The sequence below is a fragment of the Portunus trituberculatus genome, chromosome 16, assembly GCF_017591435.1.
Source record: "Portunus trituberculatus isolate SZX2019 chromosome 16, ASM1759143v1, whole genome shotgun sequence".
In the NCBI taxonomy this organism is placed as follows: domain Eukaryota; kingdom Metazoa; phylum Arthropoda; class Malacostraca; order Decapoda; family Portunidae; genus Portunus; species Portunus trituberculatus.
Genome location: NC_059270.1, coordinates 3,617,114 through 3,644,026, shown reverse-complemented (window position 1 = coordinate 3,644,026; position 26,913 = coordinate 3,617,114). Strand labels below are relative to the sequence as shown.

Sequence of the window (26,913 nt, the reverse complement as noted above, 5' to 3'; positions counted from 1 at the left end):
CACAGCAATCAACCCAGCCATCACACAATGTTATTAAGTTAAGTGAAATAGTAATAATGTTTACATCAACTGCTACAAGATCACCACAGTACATGTATATGACATTGTGGAAGCATCATGTGTTAGCTGGGGCAGCAAGGGAAGTGAGGTAGATAGCAAATACTACAGGGCAGCAGCAAGGGAGTATTACAGTACCTCGATGATACACTCGGGGTGTGTCACCACAGACACTATGTCGTCAAGGGTAATGAGACTGTGGCATTTTATCTCTGTGTACACGTTCTTGCCTTCCGTCAGCGTAGCCAGGAGGTTAACTAGCTCAATGTGGTACCTAGGGGAGGCATGAGGTGAGTGGGGACGGGGGGAGAGAACCACTAATTTAATGGCTGTATGGAGTAGCCGCCACTGAGGACCTGGTGAAGCGCTGGTCTGCGTTCTAAAAAGTGTAAGTTAGTGTGCTCATGTGTTAAGACTGGCCAACAGCCAACACAAGGATGAAGAAAGATAGACACATACTACCCAACCTCAATTCAGGAAGCAATAGTGTAATGCCCAGGTACATGTAATCAGTCAAGGTTACACTAAATAAAAAGATTTGAAAGTTTTATTGATATTCATATACTGTGTGTGTGTATATATATATATATATATATATATATATATATATATATATATATATATATATATATATATATATATATATATATATATTACAGCAAATGCTTACTTGTGTACATACAAAATTTCTGGAAATTACTTTTTTCCTTTGATAAATAAATTCTATTCATGTGTGAATATTCAGATTCTTTTGAGACTAAAGAATTTCACATATTCTTTTAATAAAACATACAATATGAAGCTTGACTGATACAAGTGCCGACACAGACCATGGCCCTACACTGGCATGGGCCAGCTGTTGGCCCCCTCACCCATGTGGCCTTGCCCGGACGTGCACAAGCTGTGGGGGGAGGATTACCTCAGGGATACAGTCCTTGTGCTCTACCATCGCCACAATGTCGTCCAGTGGTAAGAGACTGTGACATTTGATCTCAGTGGAGGCATTCTTGCCCTCAGTGCAGCAGGCTAGTAGCTTCACCAATTCTATGTGGTACCTGGAAGGCAGCTCTAGAAGTTAAAAATAAGCGAAGCATATAAAACTGTTTCAGGATACAGAACTGGTTGTACTGTATCTTACTTTTCTCTTACCCAGATGATTTGATTACTTACTGCAGCGAGGTAAGTGCTCCAAACTCCTTCCTTCTAATTCAACAATCTCACAAGGTTTCATTTTCATCTGATAATATTACCTAACTAATAATGCTGTAACACTATTTTGCTTGTTTGCATCCTCATCACTACTATTATCACTAAGTATATTTTTATAACAAAACCTTTTCCACATCTGACAAAAAACTCTATTATTATATAGTTATAAGTAACACATTATTTGATATTCTTATACCTCTTTTTTAACATTAAAAAATAAATCAATAAATAAAAATAATAATAATGATAATGATTCTCTAATGGATGGCCTGCAACCAGCAACTATACAGTAAGTTACAAGTGCATCTATTCCAATCACAAACTACAGGTGATGCACCACCAATTGCCAAATGGCTTCTTTGTCCCATGTAAGGGAGGCAGGCAGGCCATTGCCTAAAAATGAGCAAGATTCAATACTGTGAGAGAGTAAAAAATACTAAGGTGGTTAATCATAAGAGGGACATTAATGAAATAAAAAGCTTTTGCCTCATGATGATTGACTGAGTAACAGAAGGCTTCCCTTGCTTCTCTTAGAAATTGCAGAGAGATACCCTCTGTGGGTTCTCATAATGATATGTTTGATTCTAGCTAAGCTGATGATCTGAGAAGTGATATCGAAATATGTATGTGTAGTCATTAGTACAAGGCAAAATTTATGAATGATGAAAAACTGGTAGGCATTCCTAAGGACAGCAATACACTTATAAAGGTACACCTAGTAAAAAAAAAAAAAAAAAAAAAAAAAAAAAAAAAAAATAGCAGGACAAAACTGCTAAAACTACTTGCAACAGTATTATTTAAGTTTGTTTTCTTTACTTTAAGTAGAAAAACAGGAATAAAACCCAAAGAAAACAAATGAATGTCACATCTGTTGGTGATGTTCTGAGAAGTGAATACAAATGAATTACAAGGTATATATTTTTTAAATTGCACAAAGGAGGCTCAAAAGTGGGATTTGCGTGGGAAAATTACGAGAACAAGGAAAATCTTCACTAGCAATTACAAAATCAAATAAAAAAATTAAAGTAGAGATTAAAGTTATAAAAAAAGAAGATTAAATTAAGAGTAAAGGAGAAATGGAAGTAAGACAAGTTTTGTTGAGTAAACCTTCCACTGTCACAAAATAATATATCTCCGGAGTGAGGTGAGAGTTGCTATGCATGACAAGGATGAACACACAGTAGTTGACAAAGCATGAATAGTAAGGAGTCTCAACAGGCTAAACAAGAGGGTTGTCTACATCCTGACTGATCAATGGAATGAGAGAGGGCACACGGGCTAGCTATTATAGTGCAGTTGCTGGACAATGAGGTGGAAAAACAACAGTAATCCTGCACACCATACAGTATATTCAATGAGAATCAATCCTGTTTCCCCTACAGGCCATGGAACTAAAATGGACTTTAAGCTTTATGGACCTGAAGCCTTGTTATGGAAAATTAATCAAGATCCATCATCATATCATTTTTGCCTCAAGAATGTCAGATAACTAATACATCACCAGCATGTATATCAATGCTAGAAAATTTTACACAAAGATGAAAAACAGTCAGTCCTCTTCACTCAAAACCATCACCGGTATCCAGGTCAAAGTTAAAGTTGCTTTTACTTACCTAAGAGGACTACTCTCATCGAAGTCCATCCTGTTACGGTCAGCTTTCATCATTTCTACAAAGGTGTTGAAGGACACACGTTCATTGTAGAACACCAACACATCTTCCCCAGCACTGACTAACTGTAAACGATGAGAAGTAAGGCCAGTTGTTAAAAATAAGTTTAGTTATTTAAATAGTGCAATTATATGTCCTGTTTATTCTATTTTTTTTTATATTTGCAGCTAAGGATAAGTGGAGAAATGGAACTGGGAAACTGGATCTGATGTGAGAGGCAAGAGACAAAGGAAAAAGCTGAGAATAATATGGATGGTGAAGTGTAAGATGTCTTATGAGTGTAGAATAAAAAGAAAGGAAAAGTTGAATCCATCCTCAATAGGAAGATTCCTAAACAATACTGTAATTGATTGCATGTAAGGGTTCCATTGTGACTATTCTACCAGTGGCCTGGCCCCCTTTACTGAGTCTTAGCCATTCTCTTTTAGGGATTTTGGTGACTTTCACTGATCCATTTGATACATTGAAAACATTTGATAGAGTATGGTACAACCTCAATTTCCAAGTTACCCATTTGTGGCTCCTATCCTTCTCTCTCTATAACCTCACCTTAAGTTTCCTTTCAGACCATTCTATTGTTGCTGTGCTAAACAGGACTCTTTTTTTTCTTTTGGTCTCTGTCTTGCCACCCACTGTCTTTCAGTTATTCATCAATGACATTTTATGCCAAACTCATTGTCCTATCCACTCCTACATATAATAATGCACTTTTCCACATCTTTCCACAGGATGCACCTCTCATTATCTTCTGGCACTAATTTCACATTAATTGCTCTCCTGAACTTGTCAAGTGTATGTCTTCTCCCCTCCTGCGGCCTTGAGGAACAAGTCTTTTTCATTTTGTCTACCTTCCTAATACAAAAGTTAACCAGTATTTTCAATCTTGCACCCACTTACTACTAAAATCTGGAAATATCTTTTAAAACACTTCACACAATAACTTTAGTTTATTTTCAAACTCATCTTATGGACTGGAACTTTCAATGAGCCTATTTTATTGAATATTTTTTCATCCTATGCCACAGCTTTTTATATTACATGGCGAGGAAAAGAAAACAATAGGTGTTGTATGTGAGGATTAGTCCTCTTCCTAGAAACATGAATGAAAAGTGGTAAGAAAATGTTTCTGAGTGAGTGAGCTTGTGGATACTTTGCCTTAGCTAATGCTCTCTGTAAGCAACATTGGATACGTAATGAAAAAGGTAAATAATTCAAAGATGATCCCATCTTCTCAAATCATAATATTTAAATCATCTAATACATATTTATTGGTCTTTAAAAATATCACATAATCAGTTTCCAATAGGTACACTCTGAAGATCAACTCACCTCTTGCATCACCATATCTTGACTACGACGGAGGAATTGTCCTTCTGCTTTAACAATGGTCTGAAGAAACTTGAGGTACTGCACATGGCGGCCATGAGTTTCAATGCAGTGTATGAAGTGTTGGATCACAAGTTCTGACACCTCTCCACAAAGATGTGAGTTGTCTTTGAACACTGCACAAATGGTCTTTGCTTCTAAGAGCTATTTGGGAGGGAAAATGAAATTGGAAACTTCATCGCATAAAAAAGCCGAGAAATAAAATAATTTGCATTCGGCAGTATCATAACTTTATTTCTATGCACAACCAATCAAATTATGAATTTTGAGGTTAAGAATATCAAAAACAATAAAAAAAAAATAAATAAATAAAATAAAAATTCTGAACCTTAAAATAAGTCGGTCGCAAAGAAAAAGGACTTACCCCTGGAGTGAGGAAAAGCTCAATGCTTTTGTAGAGAAGAGCTTGATTGGGACGGTCACCCAGACAGAAATTCTGGAGAAACTGGTGCGCCAACTCAATCAGCTCATTCATGCGCTTGTCCTCTTTGTGATCGTAAGGAATCTGTTGTCAAAAGTGAAACAACAAAATTGATGTTAATGTTTAGACCAAAATTTCTTTTTCTAGACACACACACAATGACACCATGGTTCCTCCAAGAGCGTTTTCCATGAGACTGGCCAGAACTGAGCAGCCTCCACCACTCTTTATCCAAACATTCATTTCTTGTTTGCTTAAGCACAAACAGTTTGCTCATAAATAAAATGAATGTTCATTAGCTTCAAAAGATTTGTTATATCCAATATACAGTAAACTCAGGTTCATTATATTGAGGGTTTACTGCATACACACATACTATACATTTCAGTGAATAAAATGACATTTGAATCATCCTAAAAAGACATAAAAAAATGGGCTGCCTTATATGTCTAATATATAAAATAACTTTAAAATTTCATGCAAAATACCAGTCAATAAGCAACTTTATATTACTTTTGAGGAAGTTAGACATAACAAATAAAGAAATTAATTTTGAGAAAATGTATTGAAACTTATTCACAATAAATTAAATGTAGTAATGACAACTACAAGCCTATGCTGGCACTGTACATGAATGACTGGACAAAGCAAAAGGCTGTGCAAATATTCCCCAGTTTTCCCAAAGTTAAGGAAAGCTAAAGGTCTTCAAGGCATGGACCCCCAATCTAAGCAGCACAAGAAGGCAAACTTAGGAGAAGATGAATCTCTCCAGCTTGCAGTGTTGTATAGATGAAATCCATATACTCCGAAAGAAATCAAGAATGTCAGTGTAACTAACTAAAGAAAACATGATATATAGGTGAAGATTAAGGCTGACTGCCCAACAAATACAGGCAGCACAAGGCAAGGGTTTGTTTATGTTTAGGAATTGTAATGCATACAATTTCACACCATCTTTGTCCATCCATCCTTTTTTATGAAAATATACAAAAACATCTGGTGAAAAAAATTCTTTAAGGTCTAGTGTTACACATAAAGATGATGGTACTTAATTATTGGTAACACATTTAAGGTATTTTATTCATTGTACTACCATATCACCATCTCAGTTATTGGTGCTCACCAACTTTAACTTCACCACAGATGGTTTGGTAGTTTGGGTGTTGTTTTGTATTACCGATACCATCTGAACCCATTAAATCCACAATAAATTTTTTTGTGTCATATTATCCAAAAGTCATCTTATCCACCAATATATATATATATATATATATATATATATATATATATATATATATATATATATATATATATATATATATATATATATATATATATATAGTGTGTGTGTGTGTGTGTGTGTGTGTGTGTGTGTGTGTGTGTGTGTGTGTGTGTGTGTGTGTGTGTGTGTGTGTGTGTGTGTGTGTGTGTGTGTGTGTGTGTGTGTGTGTGTGTGTGTATTTAACTAGTTGTAGTTTTACAGGGCCTGGGCTTCATGTTCCATATCTACACTTATCCAATCTTACTTTAAAAGTATGCACACTCGTTGCAGACACTACTTCTTCATTCAAACTGTTCCACGTCTCAATACATCTTTGCGGGAAACTATACTTTTTAATATCTCTTACACATCTTCCCTTCCTCAGCTTCTTACTATGTAATCTTGTGCTTCGACTGGCATATTCTTCTCTCAGGATCAGATACTCATTGTCCACTTGGTCCATTTCGTTTTATCAATTTATAAACTTGTATGAGATCCCCTCTCTCCCTTCTCTGCTCCAATGTTGGAAGATCCATAGCTTTTAGTCTCTCCTCATATGTCATCCCTTCAAGTTCTGAGACCTTTCTTGTAGCCAATTTTTGTAGTCTCTCCAGCTTCCTTATGTGTTTCTTTTTGTGAGGGATCCACACTACTCCTGCATATTCCAATCTGGGTCTTATTATAGTACTTATCAGTTTCTTCATCATTTCTTTGTCCATGTAGTGAAATGCTATTCCAATATTCCTTGGCAAATTGTATGTCTCTCTGAAAATTCTATCAATATGGCTTGCTGGTAGATTATTTTCTTCCATCATCACTTCAAAATCCTTTTCCTTTTTTACTTTCTCCAGTTCTACTCCATCTCCCATCTTATAGATTCCCACTGGTCGTCTTTCACTCTTTCCCATTTCCATGACATGGCTTTTGTCCACATTGAATTCCATCTGTGTGTGTGTGTGTGTGTGTGTGTGTGTGTGTGTGTGTGTGTGTGTGTGTGTGTGTGTGTGTGTGTGTGTGTGTGTTTATGTATGTATCATAATGAACAAAATATTAATACTAATAAAGAGAAGCAATAACCACGTCACTAAATCCACAGCTGAGTATGATAGCAGAGACTGTACCTGAAGGAGTTCAAGCACCACGGAGTGTATACCCATGTTGCGGAGGAGACGCTGCTCATTTCTCCGAGGTGTAAGGTTGCCATGACTGGATTGGGTCACACATAGCTTGTTCATGCGCACCAGTATCTGAGAAAGAAGTACATATGTAGTCATACTTCTATCTAGCTTTGCTCCTGATACAAATTACTTAATGAATGGAATAAGAAAGTAAACTTGTGAAAGAAGTTATACATTAGGATAAGAGTGGTTATACTCTTCATGTTAATATAGGTACTGAATAACCCAAACCATAATAAGATCTTAATACAATGATTACATTTCTATTGGAAATTTCATTAGAATACTGACAGCTACTCCCCCTTCCTATTTCCAACTAGTCCCAATCATCCATTCGTTATAGATATCAAAGTCTTTCTCAGCTGCCCTGTAATCTGTATCCATGCAAGCTTACCTGCTGGATTCGCTTGTAGTTATCTGCTTGCTCAGGTTCCAGTGGAGGCCCAAGACCAAGATCAATGGCAGACTCTTGTTTGTCTTGTGCTGACAGTTTTGGGGCATGTTTTTTGGGCTTGCTGTCTCCTGGTGATGAATAATTTATTTTGTGTTTAGATAGTGTACTTGTAATAATACAATGGAGACATGCATAACTTAACTGTCAGATATAAGATGACAAAAATGTTTGGGACTGTGGGATAAAGGAAAGAAGTCTGTACTTGTTGAGCCAATAATAGAGATGTTTGAAAGGAATGAAAGTTATCATCCAAATGTATAAAAGTAGAAGGATTCAAATTTGTCAGACCAACTAGTGTGAAATGTCTTCAGAGAGTGATCCACAAGAAGGTTAGGGATCATTTTCATACTTTTGTTAACCTGGATCAGTCTTTATCATCCAGTAGCAGGTAACTAGGTCATACATTTGAGGAGAGATGTAAGGAAGACACAAATAATTCAAAAGAGGTATAAATAAACCAAGAAAAAGAAAATGATGTTAATAAAATTGAAAGAGATGAATCCCACATTGAAGTAAGATTATTCACCAGTAATTTGTGGAAAAAGTAAACAAGTAGTGCAAAATTTTCTTATTAAAAATTGTTTGTAACCAAGCTTTAATTAATAGATCTAAGTAGTTTGCAGATACAGATACAAAACAAAACAATTGAGATCAATATGATCCTATATAGTACTGCATTTAGTACCATGCTCATATTGCAATGAAAATTTTTCCCATAATCTTGGATCTCACAAAAATCAAGTTATCTTTTTTTTACTTCTTTTTCTACATGAGCAAAACATTTTTGTAAATCATGTCAATGTGAACACTAGAAAAGTACAGTAAGGTATTCTTAAAATGAGTGTGTCCACTTACCATCATCATCATCATCACCATCCTTGTTTTTCTTCTTTTTCTTCTTTGATGTCCCACCAGTGGAATCCTCATCTGTATTACGGGATTTGTACACCCACAGCTCAGATTTTTCAACAAGGTTTCTAAGATCATCCAGGTCACCCTTAATCTGCTTGTAGGACTCCACATCACCATCCTGGACTAGAAGTTGAACCTGAAAGGAAGATATAATGGATTTGGAGAAATAAGGCATTTCATTTAAATATTTCTTAGAGGATAAAAAAAACATGACATTTGACAGTTGACTGTGAATGACCTTAATTTTTTCCCTTTCCTTTGATTTGTAAGCTAAATTCTTGTGTGCCTTTAGGAAATAGGACAAAAGTTGATGGTCAATCTGCAGTTTCACCTAACCATGGAATCTGTGATATTACTCATGTTCTTCTGGTGAGAAATGTAGTGAATTGATTGATGGTATACATAATTTGTCACAAATTAATATTTTTCAAGTTATGACTTTTTAATTCCAACTTATGCCTGCCTCTCATTTGCAATGATCTTGAAAGACCTGTGGTTAGTCAGGATTTTTGGGTGGGGAAGCATTAAATCAGGAAATGTACATTGCAAAATAGGTTGGAATCAATCAAATCACATTAAAATTCTCTAAAAACACTTTGATGGTGGAAGCGGCAGCTGGACGCGGTGGCAGCAAGTGTTGTTTTGTTCTTATCATGCAGACAAAAAATCACATCACAAAAAATTCAAATCTAAACTTGGAAGTACATCATGAATGTGAAAGTTTGAATGTGAAGTATTAAAACACACCAGAGTGGCGCACAAATCATAATTTGTGTGCTAATACTTCACATTTCAACTTTCACACTCATGATATAGTTCCAAGTTTAGATTAAAAATTTTCATGATAATGTCTATTTTTGTTTGCATGATAGGAAAGTCTCCAATTCAGGCCTCGCAATGATCTGCCTGTCCAGCAAACTCAATCAAAACTCCAGTTCTTCCTCTTACCATCTTATTTCTTATTCTATCACTCCATGGTATTGTTACTGTTTAACCGAGTATCTGATGCACAAATAGGAGTAATAAGTGAGTGTTTCTCTTACTACTGTCACACAAACTCAGCTAAGACCCACCTGCTTGAAGTTCTGCAGCACTTCCTGCCGCTGTGAGAAGTGACGGAAAAGGAGCTGGAGGGAGCGGGACACAAGGGGAGGGTATTCGTGCATGGTGAGGTGAAGCAGCACTCGCAGAAACTTCTTGCCACCCTCTCCATCCAGGTCTAAATTGCAGTTCTCCTCCCTGATCACAATATAAATTTCATATTCTGTGAATGTCATATCTTACTTCCCTTTTGAAAACAATGAATTAGGAGATACTAAAAATCTGAATTAAATGTCTAACCAACACACTGCTAGTACTATTCTGTTCCTCTAATTGTCCATATATTACCAGTTCTACATGTGAAATGTTCTACCTTATTAACTCTTGAAATCTTCAACCTGAATATGCTCCTTGATCTATGATGGGATCTGCCAATCTCTCATTATTTCCCCATGTAATATCAGAAAAGATTTTACATGTACTACATTTATGGACATCCAGATATATATCAATTCAATGCCACCATTTGAATAGAAATGTAGAAATTTCAACTCACGTTTCATCAAAGATGCTTTGTGCCTGGGACCAAATGTTTTCCAAGTTTTTGTTTTTCAGTCCCTGAGTGATTCCATCCCCTGTGAGGCAACTTGGATTTTCATCAGATTCCTTTTTGAAGATGGAGAGGAGACAGCTGATGCGGTAATCCAGACGCACATCAAGGATGAACTGTACAAAAAGGCAAAAAATTTAATGTCAAGCAAGTTAAACATGAAGATAAATCATATAATAGCAAGCAAAACTCCATTCAAGATTATTGGTAACTCCTGTTGTATGTCTGCATTCACTGAGAACATTTTTTGAACCACAGAACCTTATGATATGATGTAATTTACATACTTTTTACTGTCTCTATTCCTAAGGTTAGAGATCCTTCATTCAACTCTAAATCCAATTTCATTCAATAGTGTTAACTATAAGAAGGTATTATTGCCTCCGATCTTGCAAGACTGTAATCATGAAGTACTATATTATATATATCTTATACATATAAAAAATAAATAGAAAAAATGAGAAATAAAATAAAATAAATAATGATAACAACAACAAAAAGAAGCCTCCCACTAATATACTCTCTTGATATTTAGAGCTAATTAAAAAAATCACAGATATATATGTCTGCATAGTCGGTGTTTATCTGCAAAACTACATAAAATTTGTGCATATATTCATAAAAAAAACTAATGTAAAACTGAAGGCAAATTTCTTTTTTTTTCTTAGCAAGTGGACATACAGTGACACCACTTTCCAAAACAGCAAACAATGGTTTTCTTTGTTCTGTCTCCTTTTACACACCTAGTGACTGCTCATCAATATTTATACAAAAGGAGAAGATATATATTTAGGTTAGGTTAGGTTAGGTTATGGTGCAGTGCATATATTTCCCAGTACAGCAATTCAAGTTTCCAGCTCATCATACTAGAATCATTGTAATCCTTGTAATTATCTTCCAAGGGTTAAGGTCAAAAAGGACATAGATGTTACTGAAGAGAAGATTAATATTCAGCATAATGTAGTCAGAATTGAGGTGAAGGATGAGTATGCCAAGAAATATCATGTCCTTGGATATTCAACAAAAAATCAACTGAAAAGTTAATTTTAGAGATAAGAAAAAAATTAGCAGTGGTGTCAGTCTTACCTCTAATATCTCTATGATTTTGAGCTTTGTGTCCATGACTAGAGTATCCTCCTTCTCAGTTGTGCTGGACTTCTTCTTCGGGCTGGCACGGTGTGGTCCCATGCATCGTGTAGTCCCTAGAGCCAGGGTGGTTACTACTGCACCCATGTCTTCCAGGCTCTTGATCACCCCCCCTTTAGCTGTGAGGTGAGGATTGGGGGCGAGGGGGCAAAGGAACAGGAAGAATGGACAAAGACACAGAAGGAAGGACACAGCCACAATGAAAATGAGGAAATAGAATTATGAATGAAGAAAATTGAAAAGCAAAAAAGAATTTACAATGATGAAGGAAACAATATACACATGAAATAATAGAAAAAAAATATATATATATATATGAATGTGTAAAGATTGCCAATCATGAGCAACAGAAGAAAGTATTACAAGGTAAATGAAGAAGAAAAATGGTTAATAGACCAAAGAAAAGAATGTATGAAAGAGTAACCATAATAAATTACAAGTTCATGAGGTAATTAGTACATAAAAAAATTTAAGAAAGAGTTCAGTAGAATGAGTGTTAGTTAAGATATGACAGTAGTTAAAAAAAATGGAGATGAAAACAAGATGATCATATTGGTAAAGAAAAATTTGAGATAAAATAAGAAAAGAAGTGAAAAGATAAACAAATCACAAAAGATAAAAAGGAACACGAAATTAAGAGAAGATAACCAAGAGCAGAAAGAAAAGTAAAAAAAAATTGAAAATGGCAAATAGGTCCACGAAATAGAAAAAAATAAGTAAAAAAAAAAAAAAAAAAAAAAAAAAAAAAAAAAAAAAAAATGGAAAGCATATACGGAAATTACAGAAAGAGAGCAGGCAAATGCAATAAAACAGTAATAATGACAAATTGCCACATAAATAAAAATGTAAGTCATGAATGCAAGGAAATCACAGACCATACAAAGGAACAAAAATTGAGTAACATAATTAAAAGACAAAAAAGGTCAGAGAAAACATGCAATTGAAAATAAACCCAACATTATAATCAATAAATTAGAGCAGAATCATTGTAGCAAAAATTTAAGAAGGAATATATTTCAAGTAAGAAGAGAGAGAGAGAGAGAGAGAGAGAGAGAGAGAGAGAGAGAGAGAGAGAGAGAGAGAGAGAGAGAGAGAGAGAGAGAGAGAGAGAGAGAGAGAGAGAGAGAGAGAGAGAGAGAGAGAGAGAGAAAACAGCAAATAAAGTGTGAGTAGATAAAGGTGAAACAATGAACAAAAGATTATATTTTAGATAAAAATGCAAAAGAAAATGACAAAAACATGAGAAACCATGACAGAAGAGATACAGAGTAAAATAGATGAATAATGATTAGTTGAGAGCAAGATATACACAAATGACAATGGGAAGAGAAGACCATTTCAAGAAGGATACAGGACATAGAAGGAAGAAGAGGACAAAAAGGGCCACAGAGTTTGTCCCAGGTTGTAGATGGGAGGTGGGGGGGTGGGCAAGTATTTCAAATACCCATTTTGTTTCCAAATGTATTCAATGGAATAGATTTGTTTGCCACCACACAAATATTTTTAATTCATAACATCCAAGCAAAAGTCAGCCCATCAAACAAACAACAACAATTGCAGCAACAGCAGCAGCAGCAACAGTAACAGCCATGACAGCACCATAAGCAACAACATGCAACCACACATTGTACATTTCCCAAAACAACATGCACACCATGAAAAAGAAGAGATAAAAAGGAGGAAAAGCCATGCAGTGCATAGCATAATAAAAGCAGAGAGAGAGAGAGAGAGAGAGAGAGAGAGAGAGAGAGAGAGAGAGAGAGAGAGAGAGAGAGAGAGAGAGAGAGAGAGAGAGAGAGAGAGAGAGAGAGAGAGAGAGAGAGAAATATGATATGCATACAGAAGTATATGGAGGAGCATCATGTGTGACCAAAGCAGAAAAAAAGAGACAGAGAGAGATGGGGAGAGGAAGAATGTGAGGTTCAGGATGGGTTGAGAGAGAAGAAAAGAAAAGGAAAATGTTAATAAAAAGCATACAAAATAATATAAAATAACAAAAGATATAGTTGAAACAATAAAATCAGATAATGGCTGGTGCTTCAAACTTGAAGGTACATTTGGTCACCTCAAGCAGGAACAAGCATGGGCAGATACCTCGAGAAGAGTTACATACATAGAACACACCTTTGTCTACAATACATCTGTAGGGGATATGTGAACCTGCAGAAAACTAGGTGTAAGAAGCATTTCATAGAAGGCCACTATCATAAAGGAGCTCTATCTTGAGTGTACACTAAAACCCTCTGATGCAATATCACATATGGAAAATCTATTACTGACTTCACTTGCAGTTGCAAAATATCCTGAAAATTATTCATCTTTTTGTTATATATTATGTCTGATAAGCATTACATTCTGATTCATGTGTGAACTATAAAATACAAGTACAGTAGTCTTACATTCCTTGGTTCTATCACATTCATGTGAAATTTAAATACTTTTATATTTCTTAAGCATATTTTTGAAAATTAATTTAGTGGTATTTATTTGATTTCATATGAAACGGTAATTCCAATGATAATAAAACAGCTATGAAAGGATTGACAGACTGATATGATGTACAAATAGTTTGGAAAACTGCAAAAGGATTGTATAATTCATAATTTATAAGAGAATTGTACTGAAGATTATTCATATCAAATGTGATTTTGATGCCTGAAATTTTGAGGAAATACACTGTCAGCATTTGTATGTACAATAACATTACCTCTCAGAGTTATGGCCTAAATTTTTCTGCTCTATTGTATATGTGAAAATGGGACTCCATCTATGATCGCATGATAATGGATATTCAATACTATCATAGAGGAAAAATTACAGATCCCAGCCAGAGAAATTACTGATGAAAAAGATACCAATATTGAGGATATTTATCAAATATTTATCAAAGCTTTGGCATATTTTATCGATGAATGAATTACTTTCCTGTGTGGTGCTACAAGTGATACAGTAACACCATAGAATGGGGCAAATGGAGGAGCAAAAAAATAAAAGCAAAGTGAATGAACAAGACCTAGAGATTCTCTCATTATATTCTTGTATTCAAACCCTTGCATAAATTCCAAGCAAGATTCTTGAAAACAAATATAGTAGATGAGTAGAAAAACCTATATGGACAATAATAACTGGAGTGCATATAAAAATATAAGTTTTTAAAGGATAAATTTCCATTAGGAAACAGAGAACACAGTATGAGACCACTGTACTATGCATATCATTACAAGCAAAGTCACTGCACTTGAATATTACACCAAGGTTTTAATGTAAAAAAAAAATAAAAAAAAAAAAATAATAAATAAATAAATAAATAAACAAAATAAAAAAATACATAATAAATAAATAAATAAATAATAATAAAAACCTATAGACTAGAAGCAGGTTTTCTATAAATAAATAAAAATTATTATATACACACACATATATATATATATGTATATATATATATATATATATATATATATATATATATATATATATATATATATATATATATATATATATATACAGTGCTTACTCCAAATTTGCGAGAAATGGGGTGGCATTGTGAATCGTAAATTTGGAAATTGCAAAATTGGAAGTATTATTCCTATGGGAAAAATTGAATATGGTGGCTGCCTAATTTTTCAATATTTTCCTAATATTTTGCCCATATTTATATCACATATATATTGAGCCAGGTATCTTTCCATCTGAATGATTACAGTGTTTGTACAATGGCTACGAGAATAAAAAATGTGTCCACCATAGGTTTTTACAGCTTTTTCAGTTTTCTCACTGTTTTTAAACACCATTCTCACAGTTGATTCTCCCACACCAAACTCTCTGGAAATATTACAGTTCCTTTTTCCATCTCTTTTCATCTTAATTATCTTCATCTTCTGTTCCAAAGTCAGCCTAATGTTTTTCTTGGTTGGTGGCGCCATGTCGCACAAAGTCGAGCACAAAGATTCCTCCAAATTTGCAGAGAGAACTCCTTGGAAGTATACGTAAACAAATGGAAGGCGGGAGGGAGCGGGGCAGTGTTGCCAGATGAGCTTCGTTGAATTATCGCCAGATTTTTATGAAAACTAGCCAAAAACCACCAAACTATGATAAATATAATATAAATATGATAATAATATAGTATAATATGATAAATATGAAAAAATTAATAAAATATTGCCTATATAATACAGTAATATATAATTTGCAGGAACGCTCTCTCCCCCGCCACCACTCGCAATACCGGGAGAAAGGAGCAAGATGGGGAAATTTTTAAAATGACAATTTTTGGTCCTTGGTCACAAAATTGGCGTATCGCAAAATTTGAACTCACAAAATTGAAGTAAGCACTGTATATATATATATATATATATATATATATATATATATATATATATATATATATATATATATATATATATATATGGGATACAAGAAAATAAAGAAACACTTTCTCAAATTAAATATTAGCAAAAGCTTTTCATAAAAAAATAAAATAAAAAAACATATTAAACAAGTACTACAAAAATTCATAAATGTAACATCCAGCTGCAACTTTAAATGAAAGCAAAACCTGTAATCCTCAGTAAGTCTCAAAATGAAGAACTGCAAAACATGTTCTTCACAAAACTGTAAAACATTATACAATTCTATCTGAATGATCCTATTCTTCCATTTCATCACTATGCAAAGAAAGCTCCTAAGTCATAATTAAGCATTTACATTTATGCTAACTAAAACATTTGGTAAAACAATGTTAAGCAAAATTACATGAAACACAAAATCATCTCGTGAGTCTTCATATTCCACTTCCCTTAAATCAAACTAAAGAAATGTGAATAAAATGAGAATAAAAAGTAATACATCTTGACAAAGACCTCACATGCCAGCCCTTGCATACACAACATACAACAGAAAAGTCACTCAATTAATCCTCCTCATGTGATAATAAAATGTAGCAGTACCTATATGTCAAAACTCAATATCACCCCTCACCTATGACTCACACTGCATTGCACTAGTGACTTGGACAGGAAAGCAACAGAAGGCATGTGATGCAAACTACAATCAAGCTACCTAGAGTGCTTTACCTCCTTCTGCAGATTTCTTGGGGGAGGGCTTGGGACTAGGGGACCTTGATCGCACAACAGGGGTTTCCATTCCTTTATCAGTGACTTTCTTATCACTTTTTATTTCTGATGCCCTGCTAACACTGGCCACTGTTTCACTACTGCCTGTGCTCATTGATGCTCCACTGATACTATTGCAAGGAACTGTTACTTCAATATTTGGAGTTAATGGGGATTCAGATTCACTGGTTGGAGCACTCTGAGCTACAGAATTATCAGTGGCTGAGGACATACTTATCTGATCAGGCTTAAGTTCTTCCTCCTTACTAGTAGCATCTTCTAATTGCAGCATGTGAGAAAATAAGATGGCAAGGATGTAAACTAGCACACTAACTTACTGGCACCAGCCTTAGAGATATACACTCACAACTACAATCAACTTCTTCTGTAAAAGCCAAGCCAACTAGTATTCATTATTGCAGTTTCTAGCATGCTGAATATCTAAGTCAGTCAGTAATTTGAGGATTAATATCATAGATACATATTAAGCTGAATGTAACACCTTCATTTTCACTTTCATAAATAGTGCATTGCATTTGTGTATTATTTCTTTTTTAATAGGATCCTCCAAGGTATGTTTCTAACTAATATTTGCACTTTATGTCTGCCAGAATTAATTTCAACACAGGGTGATGATCATGAAAATAATGATGATAATGATGATCTGGCACTCCCATTTCATTAAAAATAAAAAAAAGAAAAGAAACTGAACTATGAGACTTGAAATCACATCAAATCTTAATTTTGATGAGTAGTCTTTCCTGATCCCATTCCCTTTACGCCCATCTCCTAACACTTGTGCAGCTTCTTTGGACTGGCTATGATTTGCACCTCAACAGATAGCTAAATGGCTCAAAACTAATGACACAAGCATGTGCCATCAGCCAAGCAATGGTAAAATAACAATATAACTAACTAATGAAAGAACACAACTGTATACTGCTATGGAAGCATTTAAGATTAAGTGTGTGAAGCAGAGTGTATCTTGAATGGTGTTTTGAAATATCAAATGTCTTTTTTGTTACTGAAACCTTTCCTGTGGTTGTATGAGTATCTTCCAAAATATGTTTATGCTTTTACTATACAGTGTTAAACCTTTCATAACAAATGTTTCTTTTTTTATCAACAACATAAAACATTTGTGAAAAAATGTTGCATAATAAAGACAAAGCAGGATTATCTCTAAAAATTAAAGAGTCACTGGTCTTTGCCTCCAAAAAAATATTTCACTAAAAGAATGACAAGGGCTGGAAAAAATCCAGTCTCCCTATACATTTTGTAAATTACCTTAACAAAATCCTCATACACAGTAAAAATGTAGATAATACTATACAATGGCCTGACAGACTGGCAGAGTATGTGAAGGATTGAGAGTGTTATTTGCTATCTTTTGCTAAACATGAAAGGTTAAAACCAAAATTGATCTGCTAATCCTCAAATTCAACTTGCTATGAGCTGGCAAGGAGTATGGAAAGAAGAGAGTTTAGACATAAGAAATTAATAATCTTCAAGCTGAAATGTGTAAAGAGTATAGCATGTGTAAATGATAAATACTGGATGGGAGTAAGGGACTGCAGTGGCAAAGGCAACTAAAGCCAAGATGGGCAGTTGCTATCTTTCTCTCAACAAGGAAGTTTTAGTGCTGAGTTTTTAATATTATATGGATATATGGCACATGTAACTACCTACCAAACTCAGGCAAAATAAAGTGCAAATATATGTATTTTATGTAATTTTAGGTTTTGCTATCTTTATTTAACTTTGATGGAATTAAAATAAATTACCTGCGTATTTCAGTATATGCTATAACATACAAGTGCTATATGAAGTAAGTTTCTCAAATCAATTAAATTCAAATTTTCAGACATTGATTCTATCATGACTTTGAGAGGAATTCTTAAGAACAGGTGTCACACACTTAAAGAAAAAAAAAAAAATAAATAAATAAATAATATAACAAAACCAATTTATATGATAAAATGCCTTTTTTTGCATTTTGGAAGTATGCAGCATCCAAGGAAAAAGCAAAACAAAAGAAAATAAAACACTGCAAAGAAAAATAGAAACTTGAATATCCATTTTTAAGTTTACACCTCATTCATCTGAAATTCTGCAAGTTTTCCATATTTTTTCTTGAACTGGTGATTGCTTTCCACACCACACTGGCTCAACCTTCACCAAACACACATCCTTGCCCAAAGCCACTCTGGCCAGTCATACAGAACTAGAATAAATCTTACTTCTCAAGACAGCTTGGGAATGGCTATTGGGAAAGTACTTGGACTCAGTGTCAAAGGAGTAGTCCAGTATTGAAAGGAGTGTTTTGGTGAGACGTAGCAAGTCGCTAAAACTGTAGAAGCCAAAATATATGAGGTATCGAGCCAGCTTCACAACCTAAAAAGTAAAAAATGAGAGAGAGAGAGAGAGAGAGAGAGAGAGAGAGAGAGAGAGAGAGAGAGAGAGAGAGAGAGAGAGAGAGAGAGAGAGAGAGAGAGATAAAAATTTTGGCAACATGAATTGTAGTAAAATTCAACAAAAGACTGTAATGAGTTTCACAAAACATTAACAATATTTCTTGACAATTAATGAATTGAAAATAACATTAAATTTTCACTGTACCAAAAAATAATATGATAAAACTCTTACCTCAAATGTCAGTTTGTTCTGCTCACAGTCTGAGAAGCTCCACATCCTGTCCACAACATTGCATAAGTATTCCTCCACAAAACTTATCACATCCTTAAAGGTTGTTTCTGCTGCCTCTGCACTGTGCACTGCTGCATGTTTGTCGTAGCTGCAATAACCATAACACTGAGCCAACCTTCACTTTATATATTTATCATGCATTAACAAATTTTGCCTTAAATCACAGAGTAATATATTTACAAAGATTAAAATACCCATTTCAATAAATAATAATATCCACATTGTGTGTGTGTGTGTGTGTGTGAGAGAGAGAGAGAGAGAGAGAGAGAGAGAGAGAGAGAGAGAGAGAGAGAGAGAGAGAGAGAGAGAATATGAGCCCTTCACTTCAATACAACTTGGTTATGTGTAGATGTAACACTCATTAAATACTAATAAAAAATCCCATATATAGATTTATTTAAAAATGTAACAGAAGCAATAATCTGGAGGACATAGAGAATGATTTACATATAAAGATATTCATTAGCGTAGGTGACATTTCCAATCTCGCCATCCCTCTCCAATAGGACGGCCCCCTTAAACCATCAATCATAAACCTCTCAAACTGCCAAAATCACACACAAGTCATGGAGCTGCAATGGTTCAACAATGCATTTTAACATGCAATTAGTACATATAAGAATTATTTTCACTGCTATAAATCCATTTATATATATATATATATATATATATATATATATATATATATATATATATATATATATATATATATATATATATATATATATATATGTGACATAATATATCTATCCTGATGGAGGAAATTTAGTATTAACTGTGTATCATGATCTGGGGATCAAATGTGAACATAAAATTGGTGTAGCAGAACAATGAGGCAAGGGGAGGTAACAGGATATTGGGCAATTTAATATTGATTATTCTTTTGATAGGAAGTTAAATCCAAGCTATTTAAGATGAGTCTTTCATTTACAGAGAGAAAGGAGGCACTAACTGGTCATAATACTTCAGTCAAACCTCATTTGAAATGCACAATGGAGTCTTGCATATATCACAACATTCAAGGACAATTAGAAGTCAAAAACCTTTTTGCATTAAGCATTTTATCTGGAAATCTCATCACAATATTACCCATTTTCTATGTAAAAAAAAAAATAAATAAATAAAAAAATACACAAAACTAAAATTATGTATATCCTTTTTAATTCTTGCAAAATTTGCATATGTTATGGCCAATAAATAATCATGTGCATTGGACTGATTTACAGTCACTAAAAACTTCATCTTATATGACAGGTGATGGACAGGGCACAACAGACACAATGGAGAAGATGAGCAGGAATGTAAAGTTTCAGATGTCTGGAGTGACATGGTGATCAGTGAACCACTCAACACAAATGTGTTTGTCAACACAACTCATGTAAGTTGCATTTTCTCAAGCATGCAAAATAAGATGGAGAATGAAAATGAATACTGAAATATGCAAACAGTAGCTTATTTAGATTACACCCTCTTATATCAGTCTAAATGGTTATTTAAAAAATATTCAGATAATTAAAATTTGGGCACAAAGAATTTTTATTTTAATGAAAACTTAAATGTGACTGAATGGGCTAGTAAGAACACATAGCAGTGATGATAATTGTTAAATGCTAAAAGTCTAACAATATTCATAATAGGTGAAACAAGTTATTTTCATTTTCATCTATTTATTTTTTATTCTAAGTAATTTTGGCTGTTTGTCTTAAAAGTTAAAGATTTATATGAAAAATAATAAATAAATTAATATAATGAACAGTGAAAGCAAAAGAATCCTTAGTAATCAACTTGTAATGTTAAATGTCTAAGAAATAACATGTATCAATGGAAAAGAAAAGAAATTTCTTGTATATTAATAAAAATACCAATACACTGAATTAATTTGACTGACACCTTTAATATAAATTTCCACAAGATGTTGATACACAAAATATTTATATATTTTATTTTAAAAGAATTATTAGAGATCATAGCAAAGCATTTAGAGCCAACTTAGTGAATAAATATGCAATCAATAACCTGTAAAATAATTATATATATATATATATATATATATATATATATATATATATATATATATATATATATATATATATATATATACTAGAAAACTATTAATAAAAATCAATGAAGAATATGCAATTATTAATAATTACAGTTTGCAGTTTAAGAAGACAAAATAACAAGCATTGCGTTAATAATATTGATTAGTCTGATGTAAATTTGACCGTCAGTCAGGTCATTAAAGGATCCTGGTGTTTATATTCTAAGAGAAGCATATAAAGTTTATTCAGGTAGGTCTGACTGTCAGCCAAGTCATCACAGCAACTGTGTGGTTATATTTCAGGGAGAGAGAAAAAAAAAAAAAAAAAAAAAAATGCTAACAGTTTATACTGTCTTTAGCAGTCCTCTTTTGCAGCAGACTATTAAATCTTTCAGTTTAGTATTTCAAAATATAGCAATGAGCTAATAGCTAGTTACTATAATCTAAATGCAAGATGCTATGTAGAAAAATTACAGTTAATTCTGAGTATATGAAAGGAATACAATTGTTAAGGAAAATTCATATAATGACAACTAGAGTATGTAACAGCTAATCTGAAAATGATAAAAGTTATAATTTTTAGTAATATCTTATCAAACCAGTCTTGTAGCATTTGCCATATTAATAGTGGCATTATTGATAAGCAAAGGCAGATAGATACATTTTTAACACTACTAATACCACCTTCACATATTTGCATGTTTGCAATGCTTGACCCACATGCAGAATGCAAACAAAAATCATCATGCAAAAAGTGCTTCCACAGGCACAAGCAGAGGAGCAGCATAAATATTACTAAAATTTTGCTAAAATTGATGTCTTTACCAACGCAGTGGCTTGGTCCTGAAGCAGCAAAACAGATCACCAGCAACATCAACAAAAGGCATTAATAATTGTCTTGGAAGATAACAATACACTTAATGTATATACAACTTACTGCAAACTTACCAAACTCCATGTACTTAAACAAGAAATAATATTGAAAATAAATAAATAATCATATTTCCCCTTACACTTCCCCCTCTCTTTCTCTCGCCTCATTCAAAACCATGAAGTTAAGAACTCTGAGAATGACACCTAACTTTACACAACAAGTACCCAGCATCTGCAATACTTATGCCAACATTCAGGAAGCTCAAACTCACACAACAAAAATAATATGTGCCCTAATCTATTGCACTGCCTTTCAAAGACTGCCAACCTCATACTGACAGAGCAACTGTTTAGACTAAACAATAGGATTTGCAATGATCAGTTATTAAAACTTCTCTTGTCCCTACAAAATACCATAGCATGAACAGAACACATTGTATTTCACCACAAGAACAGAGCTGATCGTGTCATCCAAGATACAATGAACTCTGACACTGGTCACTGTTGCATTCGTTGACTATACACATCTTCACTCCATTACCAACTTTTGCTTTGTTCTTTTTCATCAATCCATTCATACATACTAGATAAAAATATCCACACAGACATCATGCATGCAACCTCCACTGCTTTGTAATCCAAAACTACTCATTCCTTTGTTATTTATCCTGACACATGCATCTGCATTCTTTTAAAAAGCTTCCAAGTGTACTCATTCATTCCTCTTATCAATTCTTAAGCAATGCTAAAAATCTTAAACATTCATTCAATCAGTTTCTTCTTCGTACTTTAATATCTTAACCATAATCTCATTTACTGCTGCTGTCTTTCCATTCTTCAAGCATGCAATAATTCTTTTCAAGTTTGTTCCTTTTGGTTATCTATTGTTCATGCAGCCTGTCACCAACATCACCCAATCACATAGAAAATCACGTTCCATATTTGTAATCAATTGTATAATACATTCCATAACTCCTAATCAATAATAAGACAACAGTCTAATATACAAGCTTGCTTTTAATCACTAATAATCTACACAGACTGCATTTAGTGAATAATTAATTGAATTTCCTTACTATTTAAAAAAGGAAAGTGAGTGCAGCTCAACTTAAAGTCAGTAATGTTGCCGAATGACCTGTTATAATAACATCCACAACGACAATGGCAGTGTATTTTGATTATGATTTGATAAGACAAAGTCATAATTTAGAATGTTCTGTGTAGGCCATATTATAGTGACAGACATCATTCTATATCTGCACTTAAAACATCCACACTGAAAAATAATTACTCACTCTGAGATGGACATGTGAGACTGTATCTCTGACCACAGACGTGCATATTTGACTGGAGTGACCATTTCCTGAGGCTCACAGTCCACGTGCATGTGCAGCATCAGGCGACAAAAAGCAGCACGCAGGTCATAGGTCAGCGTATCTTCTTCCATGCACCTGCAGGGAAAAAAAGAATTGTTCCTAATGACAAAAACTGTAAACATCATAATGAAAGCATTACTTCATTTACAAAAAAGAATTGAAGGTAATGTTCATATTTTAACACAAAATATCTAACAGCATCATCTTGAAGGCATTTTGATGCATCTATTTAAGAAACATCAGACCTGAGACATGATTAGCACTAATGCAAACAGACAACCCTTATTAAAAATCAGTACTGCACAAAAGAAATAAAACAAAATTCAAGACATGGAAGGAAATTACACATTTCAGAAGAAAGTTTAAAATGGAGCAAAAAAGTGTGTGGCATGAAATAGCTAAAAGATGACAAAACTGATAAAATGATAAACTAGAAATATACGCTTGCTTTCTGTGATTGTTAGTTAGGAAACATTTTGTATGAGTGCCATGGTCAAATAGTTTCTGAACCTTTTTTGTTACAATATTTTGTCTGTCCAGCTCTCTCTCTCTCTCTCTCTCTCTCTCTCTCTCTCTCTCTCTCTCTCTCTCTCACTGTCCCTTTGAAACAAATTTTAAAGTCTTGCTTTAGGAGACAAACTTAGTAATCTATTTACACAAACAAGACACTGAAACTAAATGACTTTCTGTCTCTCTCTCTCTCTTCTCTCTCTCTCACTTTAGCATGAGGTTGATCTTGAGGAGTGGTGACAGGGGCTTGATGGCAAGGTACTGACGGTCAAGACACATATTGGAAAACAGATCCAGCATGTGCCGATAATACTCCAAGATGAGCCGATCTTCACCTCCCTCCGACTCATTCTGGTTTCGAGCACGCTCTGCAAGGTCAACAATCGACTTGGAACGCTGAAATGAGATAAAATAATAAATGAGAACAATTCCTTCTAACATCAAGCTATGAAATTCAGGTTATTCGTTTCCAGTTATTAACTTCGCAATTGGAAAGTCAAATCAAAGTCTGCTTCTTCTATGTTCAAATACCTAAAAAATTTCAGTGGACAATTCCAGCGCAACTAAATCTTCTTGTTAAATACAGGACTCACTTAATATGCATATGGCCTGCCCAGAAAGTATCCAGTCATTAATATCAGCATAAATATGTCTTTCTAATGCTGATGGTGCTTCAGTTAGTAGTTATCTTGAAACCTCACAGATTTAGGCCACCATTGCTGCTATCAGGTCCCACATGATGTTGTTAATTTCCTTCTCAATGAATTATCTCACAGGAAGGTCCTTGCTCATGCATGTTGAGTAAGGTCCCCTATGACAAGTTGCCAAATTTCATAAACATGTTCTAGTCACTTCTGAGAAATCTGAAGTAACTGAATACTTTCCAGACAGATCTTGTATAACTTTTTAATGTTCTTAAAATACAAAACTGCAAGCTTATGATGTTCAGAATACCATAAATACAAATGACAATCCAGGGAAAAAATTGGATCATCATACTCAAATTCAAATTACACTTACCAACTACCTCTTAACCAATACAGACAGACATTACCTCTCCATTGTTCCACATGAGAATCACCACTTCTCCATCTTCAATAGAACACAAGTTGCCAGAACCATCAAGTTCAGTCTCCACTTCTTCAATCAATCTGGAATAAACCCAGTGCTTGACAGAATCATTCATTACAAACATATCAACAAACATGCAGATCTAGAATATTATCTACATGTTTTCTTCATGTAATAGAAGAAAAGGATAATGTAGATGGAGCATTCTAAGACAAAGATCTTTCACTAGTTATTTTTTCTTAAAATATGAGAGGCAAAGAAAAATTTTATTGTTTGTCATTTCCTCTACTACCTGTTGCCATCTTTACTTCATAATATAACTTTTAATTTCTATATTGAACACAGAAATACAGGACAAAAATACAAATTGCCATGTTTCCTTGAATATAAGTCAAGTTCTGACGGCCAAATATTTAAACAAAAAGTTAGGGATCAAATTTCTTACGGTGAAAATTCAGGATGGTTCTCTTACATAAGAAATCAAACATGCCAAATCTATACAAGTAATGATGAGATGTGTTGTACATCTAGGAGACAGAGCATATTAGACACTACCTGACAAGTGTATAATATAAGGTCTTTGATGGGATGTTGTGTGAGAGAGAGAGAGAGAGAGAGAGAGAGAGAGAGAGAGAGAGAGAGAGAGAGAGAGAGAGAGAGAGAGAGGCTTTCTTTGAAGTGTTCCCTCTTTGTTTCTCTTACCTGGTATCTATGAGGATGTCTTTGTTCTTTTCACTAAAAACACTCTTGCATATCAGTTCCTGGGTGCGAGGGATAGCTTGGTTGTTGGAGATGCACAACACCTGAAATATAGTCATGTTATCATTGAAGAGTTGCCAGCACTATGCATGTATGTTATTTGGAGTATGGAATGAAGAGTTATTTAGTAGCAGTTTTTAATGGTGAGTTGCAACTTCATCCATGAACACTAACTTTAATGAGAAATAAAAAGAAGAGATCTACAATATATATCACATAACTTTCACAATAAATCTTGAAAAATTAATGTAACATAAAGAACAATAAAGCATACAGCACAGTAACACCTACCTTCAAGTAGTCTAGGAATCTCCAATCCCATTTATGCATATTCTTTCTCACCAATCCCACAAAGGTTTCAATTTCTGTGGCAGTAATGTGGATTTCCAGCAACTTTCGGTTATTGTGGAGAAGCGCAGTGATGGTCTCCTCAGCCAAAATGTCAATGCCTATCTGTTTCTGCATAAACCCAAAGTGTTGTGCAATGTGTTCCTGTAAAAGAAGAAAGAGTCAGTAAGTGCAATTCCTGCCTATGGTGAGTGCTTCTTTGATGCTGAATATCCATTTAATATTTGGCAAAAACACATACACGTCCACACACTTCATATCAAGAATGAGAAAACAAATTATAATATTATAAAGAGAAGTATTTGGTAATACAATAATTTAATCCAATGTGACTTGAAAAAACAGATCTAGCAAGCGTAAAAGAACTGGATATAATAAATAGGTAAATACGTTATACATATACAAAGGCTATCATTGCCCCCAAAATGGAAGACTATAAATGTGTGGCACCTCCCTTTGAGATTACATCTTATCATTCCTTGTGTATTTACAACGTTAGTCTGTCACACTCATTCTACTATGCTCTAGTGTCCCTTAAAGCCTAACCTACACTATCTTTCTATCTATCCCTCACATAATTTACCTTGCCAGTGCAGATCTAATACACAATCTTGGTATCTTCTTCACCAGCCACATTGTCCTGCTTGTCCTGTCTAGTCTCCTACAACACCCATTCCTCTCTTCACTTTCCATTTTTTTCTATCACATAACTTTCACTCAGCATGATGCAGTACAGAAGGCACTAATATCACTTCATACAATATTCTTTTCAC

General features: G+C 34.1%; 1 protein-coding gene across 13 annotated transcripts in view; it reads right to left on the bottom strand.

Annotated features, from left to right (window-relative positions):
* The window catches only part of LOC123504386 (inositol 1,4,5-trisphosphate receptor type 1-like), a 113,865-nt gene that overhangs the window by 47,317 nt on the left and 39,635 nt on the right, over positions 1-26,913 (bottom strand). For 7 of the 13 annotated variants that reach the window (XM_045254826.1, XM_045254827.1, XM_045254828.1 and 4 more), the window contains 18 exons: positions 26,084-26,284; positions 25,736-25,836; positions 25,017-25,113; positions 24,171-24,358; positions 23,372-23,527; positions 19,103-19,250; positions 18,697-18,850; positions 16,418-16,735; positions 11,286-11,401; positions 10,146-10,315; positions 9,622-9,787; positions 8,492-8,684; positions 7,577-7,704; positions 7,126-7,251; positions 4,687-4,827; positions 4,266-4,466; positions 2,880-3,001; positions 977-1,112 (listed from right to left, as the gene is read on the bottom strand). In XM_045254826.1, the coding sequence (XP_045110761.1) occupies positions 977-1,112; positions 2,880-3,001; positions 4,266-4,466; positions 4,687-4,827; positions 7,126-7,251; positions 7,577-7,704; positions 8,492-8,684; positions 9,622-9,787; positions 10,146-10,315; positions 11,286-11,401; positions 16,418-16,735; positions 18,697-18,850; positions 19,103-19,250; positions 23,372-23,527; positions 24,171-24,358; positions 25,017-25,113; positions 25,736-25,836; positions 26,084-26,284 (2,862 nt within the window). Of the gene's footprint in view, positions 1-195; positions 332-976; positions 1,113-2,879; positions 3,002-4,265; positions 4,467-4,686; positions 4,828-7,125; positions 7,252-7,576; positions 7,705-8,491; positions 8,685-9,621; positions 9,788-10,145; positions 10,316-11,285; positions 11,465-16,417; positions 16,736-18,696; positions 18,851-19,102; positions 19,251-23,371; positions 23,528-24,170; positions 24,359-25,016; positions 25,114-25,735; positions 25,837-26,083; positions 26,285-26,913 lie in introns of all 13 variants that reach the window. The other 6 variants (XM_045254835.1, XM_045254833.1, XM_045254838.1 and 3 more) reach the window with 3 other exon arrangements.